Source organism: Talpa occidentalis, unplaced genomic scaffold (genome assembly GCF_014898055.3).
Source record: "Talpa occidentalis isolate TD23 unplaced genomic scaffold, MPIMG_talOcc4v2.1 talOcc4.15, whole genome shotgun sequence".
Classification (NCBI taxonomy): domain Eukaryota; kingdom Metazoa; phylum Chordata; class Mammalia; order Eulipotyphla; family Talpidae; genus Talpa; species Talpa occidentalis.
Window position 1 is genome coordinate 57889104 of NW_023601543.1, and position 8835 is coordinate 57897938.

The 8835-nt window shown below is 52.0% G+C and overlaps 1 protein-coding gene across 2 annotated transcripts; it reads left to right on the forward strand.

Annotated features, from left to right (window-relative positions):
* The first annotated feature begins 917 nt into the window (after positions 1 to 917).
* On the forward strand, positions 918 to 8628 carry CFP (complement factor properdin). Of its 2 annotated transcripts, XM_054695753.1 has the most exons (10): positions 918 to 1590; positions 2221 to 2346; positions 2420 to 2570; positions 3731 to 3906; positions 4318 to 4488; positions 4621 to 4812; positions 4949 to 5122; positions 5370 to 5561; positions 5697 to 5808; positions 7136 to 8628. In XM_054695753.1, the coding sequence occupies exons 2-10, from the start codon at positions 2268 to 2270 to the stop codon at positions 7296 to 7298; spliced, it is 1410 nt and encodes a 469-aa protein (XP_054551728.1). In that variant the 5' UTR covers positions 918 to 1590; positions 2221 to 2267; the 3' UTR covers positions 7299 to 8628. The 2 variants fall into 2 exon arrangements, with proteins under 2 accessions (XP_054551728.1, XP_037368358.1); XM_037512461.2 differs by having other exon boundaries at positions 918 to 2346.
* The last annotated feature ends 207 nt before the right edge of the window (positions 8629 to 8835 follow it).

Below are 8835 nucleotides of genomic sequence, written 5' to 3' on the forward strand. Positions count from 1 at the left end.
AGACTCTCCTGGTCTTTGTTTAAATAAGAAATCTGCAGAGTCATTTTATTGCCCAAATGTGTGGGAGAAAGGGAACACAATCCTCTTCCACAGGGAATCCAATGAGTATTTATACAATTTAGGAACAAAGAAAATATCAATGATAACATTATTACCAGGGCAACAGGTGATTAGATAAAGCAGCCAACTAGAATTACAGATTTCTTGGGAAGTTCATTTTCACAAGATAACACAATGCTGGTATTTGAAGTCTTAGAATCAACAAGACCTCTTTGTTCAAAGCACACTCTCAAAAACAGGCTTATATTATCGGGAAACCAAATACATCTGTAATGAACACCAATGTCAACACACTTTATCATCAATAAAACAAGACCAGTGTTCTTGGGAAAGTTGTTTTAACACCTGACCAAATCAAACTCTTTGGTCTTGTTTTAATTTGCAGGATGTTATTTCTCCCTCCATGAATTTAGGGGAATTGTCTCCCTATCTTTTATAGGCTCCTTCTTGTTAATTACAACGATTTCTGCTTTTAAAACAGGCTCTGGAATTTCACTCATTAGGGCTTATTAAAAGAAAATAGGTCTGCAGAGCTCAGTTTTAACTGCATGGAAAATGGGCTGAATTAAGAGTAAAATAAGGATCGGGCCTCCCTGGTGGCGCAAGGGGTTAGGACGCAACCTATGAAGCTGTCCGCAGTCACTGCAAGCACAAGTTCAATCCCTGGCCAGGGCGCAACCCACATGGCACAGCAGACCTCTCCTGGCTCGCCCACTGCTGCCCTCAGCAGTGTAGTTCAGTCAGACTGCCTGTTCTGTTCCCTGCTCTGTCTCTGGTGAATCCTCTCACCCCTCCCCAACACTTCTGGCCTGTACCCCAGTTCTTGTATGCATAAATAAATAAATCTTTAAAAAAAAAAACAGTAAAATAAGGAATACATGAAAACGTTTTTCCAGGTGAGACCCCCAAAGAAAAGTAAAGCGAGATCAGGGACTAGAAGGACCCTTTCTTAAAGGGTGGTCCCTGGCCAGCGGCATCTGGGCGATTTCCTGGGAGCTTGTTAGAAGTGCATGTTCTTGAGCCCCACCTGAGACTCACAGAATCAGAAATGGGTGGAGCCTAGGAACCCTTGATGTAACTAACCTCCCAGATGATTCTGATACACACTGAGGTTTGAGAGCCGCTGGGTGATGGGACCCCATCCAAAAGAATGGCTGGGGAATGCCTCTGTTAGGGAGATGCCACTCATCTGTCTCCTGTTTTAGATCATAAGTTCCTTAAGGGCCAGGATTTGGGATTGTCTTGTTCTCTGTTCCACCCAATGCCAAGAAGAGATTCTGGCACCTATAGGTGCTCAGTAAATGTTGAATAAATGTATTTAACAGACACAGAGCATCTACTTCATGCCAGGCACTGCACTAGAGACTTTTTTAAAAGTTTAGCTCTCAATCTTCCCAACAAGCACTGTGATGTAGGCTCAGGGGGGGAGGTGTCATCTCCCCAAGTGACTCTGATGAAATATCACCGAGTGGTTTCCTGGCCAACCCACCCTGGCAGGGCCCTGAAGATATCTCCAGCTGGGGCAGGACAGTGGGTAACCCCAATTCACCCAATCTTCCCCACACTCTTGTCACTTCCCCTTCTCACTTCCCTGTGCTGCCTTTCCCTCCACATGCTGACCGCAGAGAACCTCACTTTCAGGAAAGAGGACAGCAGTTAGGTCAGAATAGAAAATGAAGCAACTACTTCAATGCCTGCTCCACCCCATGAGGGGGAACACGCCACACTCACTCCACCCTTGTTCAAAACCCCCACGAGCTTCACCCTGTCCCTGTGGTAGAGGTTATGCATTTTACAGGTGGAGAAACTAAGGCTCAGAGAGGTTGGAAGTGATTTGCCCGAGGTCAGCCAGGAAGTCCGTCTTGCTCCAAACGCCTCTGCTCCATTTTCCCTCAGTAAGATTTGTCCAAGGAGCATTGACTGAGTGCTGAAGAGATGCTGAGCAGAGCGCAGGGTACTGGGGATACAGTGACAAACAAAACGGGACCAAGAGTGAGCAGGGAAGTAGGGAGGGGAGGAGGCGGCTCAGGAGAAGAGGTGACGGCAGAGGTGTGAGCTGAAGAGACCTGCACGGTGCCCTCCCCTCCCCCTTGCTGCCTGCCCTTCAGCCTCCCAGTTCCTCCTGCCCCTGGTTCCTCTTTCCCACTGATTCCGGTGCAGGTCAGACCACATAAAGCCAGGCAGGCTGCAGGGGCGCAGTGCTCAACATGCCCGCCGGAGCGCACGTCCTGGGGTTGCTACTGCTGCCACTGCTGCTCCTGCTGCTGCTCACGCTACCAGCCACAGGTGAGTGAGTGAGGGCCCTGCTGACCCCCGGATCTACTACATCCCTAACCATGTACCCCTTGCCCTGTTACAGGTTTGGGTCCTGTACATTGCTTCACCCAGTATGAGGAATCCTCGGGCGAGTGCAAGGGCCTCCTGGGGGAAAACATCCGTGTTGAAGACTGCTGTCTCAACACTGCCTATGCCTTCCAGGAGCCCGGCAGCAAGCTCTGCCACACATGCAGGTTAGGAGGAGCCTGGGCTTGGGGGGAGGCAAAAGGGACTGTCTATAAGGCTACCCGGCACTGGGCTCTTTCCTTCTCTGTGAATTCCCAGGGGGGGCTCCAAGGCCCTGGTCATGACTGTAGCTCAGGGCTTCTCAGCCTCAAATTTATTGACATTTGGGGCCAGAAAATTCTTCATTGTGGGGAGGCTAACCTGTACATTGCAAGATGTGTTGTGGCATCCCTGGCTTCCCATTAGATGCTTGTAGCAACTCCCTCCAAACCTCCCCCCCCCGCCCTTTCCAGTTGCCACAGGAAAAATACCTGCAGACATTACCACATGCACCCTGCAGGATAAAATGCCCCCCCCCCACCAAGTTGAAACCAGAGATAGAACACTTCCTCTTTATCAAGCACTGTGGGTGGCTTGCAGCACAGGTATTTCTATTGTGTGCTTACTGTGTACACACATTGTGGGGTGGGAGAATTTGGGGAATTCTGAGGGCAGCTCCAGACCCCTAATACTGATAACACTTCATATCCATTGGGCACTTCCAGCATAGCAGATGCATCACAGGGGTGAGGGCCAGCTAAGGACTTCCGAGGGGAGCGCTAGTCTCTTCATCGTGATGCCACTTTACATGTACTGAGCCCCACTCTCTATACGTGATATATTTTCTAACTGCTTTGCTGTGTATCCCAGATACATCATAGGGAGGGGCCCCTGTCCGTGTTAGCAGTTCACCTCCATAGCATTATGCTATGTAGAGGTTGGGGGTAGATCTGGCATCTGGGGTATTTCTGAGGAGGTCTCTGAGCACATTGGGATGATGGCTTCTATTTATAAAGCACTTTCTGTTTGCCTGCTACTGTGTACTGCAGTGGCCTGGTGGGTATCTAACAGCTGTTCTGAGCTCCTACTCTTCACATTTGTGTGCCTGGCAATGTCCTTGGGGTCTTCAAAGGGTAACTCCACATCATAAAGGTAAATGACATTTATTACACTTACTGCATGCCCACCTCTTCCCATTCAATCCTCCAGTACCCCTAGGAACAGGTATCATCAATCCATTCCACACACACTTATCCAGCAGCCCTGCATACCTGCCCACACCTTGCTGTCCCATGCACCATCTCGCCAGCTCTCACTGGGATGGGACACAATGCGTTCCTCTCTGCAGATCTCCACGGTGGTCATTGTGGTCTGCGTGGGCCCCCTGCTCAGTGACCTGCACCGAGGGCTCCCAGCTGCGGCACCGGCGCTGCATAGGCTGGGGTGGGCAGTGCCCTGAAAAGGTGGAGCCTGGGACTCTCGAGTGGCAGCTTCAGGCCTGTGAGGACCAGCCATGTTGTCCTGGTGAGGAAGATCAGCACAGCGGGCAAGGGCTGCCCATCATCTAGCACTGGGAGCAGTCAGGGCAGAGGCCCAGAGGGTGGGATTGTGCCTGATGTTTATGAGGTGCTAAGGAGGAAGCTGGTGTGGCCAGAGGAGGGTGGTGGGAAATGAGATCAGAGGGGGCCGGTCCTCATGGGCCATGGTGATCAGTTTGCGGCCAGAGGAGGAACATAATCCGACTCAAGTTCTATCAGCTCCCTCTCCCTGTCAGGACGACGGACTATGTGTGAGGGGGGAAGCAATAGTCCAGATGAGCAGTGATGGTGAACCAGGTGTGGCGGAGGACAGGATGAACTGACGTGAAGGAAATGAGCAGACTGGGACCCCAGTGACTCCCACACCTCCATCCCGTGTCCCTCTTTCCCCCCACAGAAATGGGCGGTTGGTCTGACTGGGGGCCCTGGGCCCCTTGCTCTGTCACCTGCTCCAAAGGGACCCGAACCCGACGTCGAACATGTGATCGCCCCACCCCCAAATGTGGGGGACACTGCCCAGGAGAAGCACATGAGTCAGAGGCCTGTGACACCAAGAAGCCCTGCCCGAGTGAGTGAGGGCAGCCATGGGACACTGATGTAGGTGCCCAGGGTGGTGCTGGGGGTTTACAGCAGGGAACTGTCAGGATGGGAGGACTTTGACACACGTGCCCACACTTGGCATACCCCCACCCCACCACAGTACACGGGGCCTGGGCTGCTTGGGGTCCCTGGGGCCCCTGCTCGGGCTCCTGCCACAGTGGACCCCAGGTGCCTATGGAGAGGCGGAGCCGCACCTGTTCTGCACCGGAGCCGTCCAGGGAGCCTCCTGGGAACCCCTGCGTAGGATCAGCCTATGAGCAGCGAGTCTGCAGCGGCCTGCCGCCCTGCCCAGGTATGCAGAAATGAGACCTCTGACATGCAGCTCTTGATCTGAGCACAAATTCTCTGCCCTGCGAATGTGGAGCTCTAGGGGCTGAGGGTGAGGATCAAGGTGACCTTTCTCCTAATTCCTTTCCCCTCCCCAACAGTGGCTGGGGGCTGGGGAAAATGGAGTCCCATGAGCCCCTGCTCTGTGACCTGCGGCTTGGGCCAGACCATGGAACAACGAAAGTGTGATCACCCTGTGCCCCAGCATGGGGGCCCCTTATGTGCTGGTGCTGCCACCCGGACTCACCTCTGCAACACAACCATGTCCTGCCCTGGTCAGAACCTCCAGATGCACCATTTCCTACCTGAGCTCCCTTGTTCTCCTCTATCCCATTCTGCTGCCATTGCCTTGTTCCTGACTCTCATCTGTCCATTCCTGGCCCTGATGCCTTGGTTCTGCCCCTGATCCCCCACTCTCTCATCTGATCACTCCCACCTCCTCCCCGCTCCTCATTCATTCTTCTGAGCCCCCACACTGGCTCCCTGCCTTGGTGTGAGTCCCTGTTGCCTGTGTCTCTGCAGTGGATGGAGAGTGGGGGCCTTGGGGGCAGTGGAGCACCTGTACCCGCCCAGGCATGAAACACATCAGCTGTCAAGAAATCCAGGGCCAACAGTCTCGCTCCAGGAGCTGCAAGGGCCGCAAGTTTGATGGACAGCGATGTACTGGGCAACAACAGGATATCCGGAACTGCTACAATATCCAGCATTGCCGCTGTGAGTGCCCCAGGGCCAGCCCATACCAGCACAGCAGTTTTCTTATTCTGCCGTGCACCCCAAGTTCCTGCAGCCTTTCACCACCTCACTGAGACCTCTAAGTCTGACTAAGTCTATAACCCGTTCTCCTTGCAGGGAAAGGCTCATGGACAGAGTGGAGTACCTGGGGGTTGTGCATGCCCCCATGTGGACCCAACCCCCTCCGCAGCCGCCAGCGCCTCTGCACAGCCCCACTCCCCAAGTTCTCGTGAGTGTGGGGCCAGTGTGCCTAGGAGGGGGTCATGATATCACTGTCAGCAGTCAAGGCAGGGGAGTCAGCTACCTCCAACCAGAGCTCCCACCACTGGGTCTAAGGGGCCTGCCTTGCTGAGCTGAAAATGCTCCACTGCAGGAAGAGGGGAGAGATGAAAGGAGCTGAGAAAGAAGATACTGAGGGGAAAATTAGACTCTGTACCCTCAGTCATGCATTTGCTCCCTCAGCCGTTCTCCTGTTCCCTCAGTCCTTTGTGTGACCATCTGCTCCACTCTCAGTTACCCCAGCTTTGATTTGCTCACTCAGTCCCTCAGTCCTTCATGCCTCCATGGATGAGTCCATGTCTCACTTCCCATCTCACTGCCCCAGGGCACTTTAAACCCTTTTTGGCAACAGATGCAGACTCACAACAGATCCCATGGACCCCCCAGGGGTTCTAGGTCCGCAAGGCCTTGAGGGCATATGAGGAATGGTTGGTGCATGGAAAGGGGACTGACTGCCGCCTCAGCCTGGATGCAGGAGGAGGACCTGGTATCCCTGGGGGGACGAGCTTGGGAACAGCATTCTATCCTGGATATAGGCGCCAGCTGCCCAAAGTGTCTCCAGGTGGCCAGGGCGACCCATGTGTTGGAGAGGGTTAAAGCACTCATCCCTTCCTTATTTCCACATATGTCAAGCTATGAGATTGAGTGGACTATTTCCAACTCTCGAAGGGCTGCCATCTGGGGAGTGATCTCCAGCTGTGGAGTTTAGAGTAGATTCTGAAGATGTTGGGGATGTTGAGTGGATGAGGGAAAGAATGAAGAAAGGACTGATTGAAAGAGTCAGGGTGGAAGTGAATAGAGGGCTTTCTTAGTGGGAGAAATAATCCAGGCAAAGAGCCTTCTGGACATGGGACCAGTCCCATGTCTGGATTTAGTGGAAGAGAAAGGGAGGGATTGACTTGGGGCAGGAATTTGGGCTCAACAAGGCCTCGAATGCCAGGGCAAGGCACTTGGATTTTTTTTCCAGTGGGCAGTAGGGAGAGATATAAAGGGTTTTGGAGGTAAGAGAAGGTAGCTGGTGTCAACAGGTAACAATTACCAGCACTTGCTGTGTACCAGCCACCACTTGGAGCATGTTCCCAGAATGAGCTCATTTATCCCCGCTCAGCCCAGTGAGGTAGGTATTATTGCCATTTTTCAGATGAGAGAAACAGGCAAGCGCAGATACAGAAATGACCCAGTATCTCACAGCTAAAGCAAATAGGGTTGAGCACAGTTTGCCGAATGTATCCTTGCCTTTTCTGAGCTGCTCCCTTCCATCTTTCCCAATGTCCCAGGCTCACCTTAACCACCGTGGAAGGGCAGGATGAGAAGAACTTAACCTTCTGGGGGAAACCAGCAACACTGTGTGAGGAGCTGCAGGGGCAGAAGATGATGGTGGAGGAGAAACGGCCATGTCTACACGTGCCTGCCTGCAAAGACCCCGAAGATAAGCTCTAATACCCCTTTCTTCCACTCTGACCCCAACCTCCTAGAGCTCAATAAACCAGCCTTTTCCCCAGGAGTGGGGCCATAGCATCTTCTAGGGCAAAGGGCACAGTGTAAGCTAAGTTCACAGTGGACTGTTGTGGAAAACTCTTATTTTTTAATGTGACCACAATTTGGCAGGCAAGTAACCAGCTCCAACTTCCTTCTCCGCTGCTTTATCCCCAAGGTCTGCACCCCGCCCCACCCACAATGCCCTGGGGCCACCCAGCGCATCCCTCTGCAGAGCTCCGGGCTTCCTGATTGGCTTGCTTATTCTCTGTCTCCCCGCCTCCTTGAGCTCCCTAGGTTCCCACCCACAGGAGCTTCTTGGCTGGCCTGTCAATCCACAGTTGAATGGCGGCAGAGGCGTGGCTGAAGTTGGCACCCCGCTGCGAGAGCACCTGCACCCGCCCACTCCCAACAGCCCAATTCCAATGCTGCAATTAGTGTCGACAAATAGCTCCGGGAGGGGGAAGGGGGGGCGGACTGAAGAAGTGCCTATGAGGTGCTCAGAGCTGGAGTGGGGGCTGAGAGAAGCTAAAGTCAGCATTTGCGTGGAGGAGCCCTGAGACCAAACCAGACACAGGTTCCTCTAGCGTTTGTTCATTCAACACTAATTAGCATCTAATGGATACTACAGCTAAGTCTGGGCATCAGGGTGGTGGAGGACGGTTAAAAGGAGAGGACATCTGAGCAAGAGAACAGACTCAGAATGGGTGATCCTTTCATTTGAACGTTTATTTGACACTTATCTACGCCTACTGTATACTAACAATAGTGCTGGACATCATAGGTAATAGAGAAGAGTCAGCATGGTAGTGTCTCCACAGCCAAGAGAACAAACCCAGACACTAATGCTCTTAGTATTTGCTCATTTATTTAGCACTAATTAGCACTTACTGAAAACAGGGCCTCTTGTGATGAGACAAATCATAAAAATCATAATCATGGTAATGCTAATTCTGAGACAGTACTTGCCCGGGTGCCTTTGTAGTATTTTAAGACTTTCCATAGCATAAATTCTTTTCATCTACAATGAACCTAGAAGGTCCAGTTTTATCATTATCCCCATTTTACAAAGGAAAACAGGCACAGAAAGATAGTGGGTTAGACATTCCTGAAGCACTATGTCAGGAGCAAGGTTTCGGACTTCTGCTTTGTGCATGGCAGATCTGCAGCACCCAGACTGTCAGGGCACTCTTGTCTGGGAGGTACTGAGTGTATGTAGAGTGTACATGAAGTTATAATTGTGTGCACCATAGCTATGTATTATGTGCATGCATATTAAAGTGGCACGGATATTATGGATATCTTATAAATGTGGGGACAGTGCTGATTATGAACATGTCAGAGGATGTGTTTCAGAGTTGTGGCTCACTGATGCACAACAAAGAATCATTCTTGGTGTCCCTTCTATACACTCAGTCCTGCTGGGGAAGATAGAGACAGTACCGGAGAGCCTTAACTCTTGCCTTGGGGAGTTTAGACACTCCTGGGGGGAATACTCACT

Excerpts from the sequence above, each read along its gene's own strand:
- CFP (XM_037512461.2), top strand. The coding sequence starts at position 2,268 with ATGCCCGCCGGAGCGCACGTCCTGGGGTTGCTACTGCTGCCACTGCTG. Across the intron at positions 2,347-2,419 it reads GCTCACGCTACCAGCCACAG|GTTTGGGTCCTGTACATTGC; the intron begins GTGAGTGAGTGA and ends GCCCTGTTACAG. Across the intron at positions 5,123-5,369 it reads CACAACCATGTCCTGCCCTG|TGGATGGAGAGTGGGGGCCT; the intron begins GTCAGAACCTCC and ends GTGTCTCTGCAG.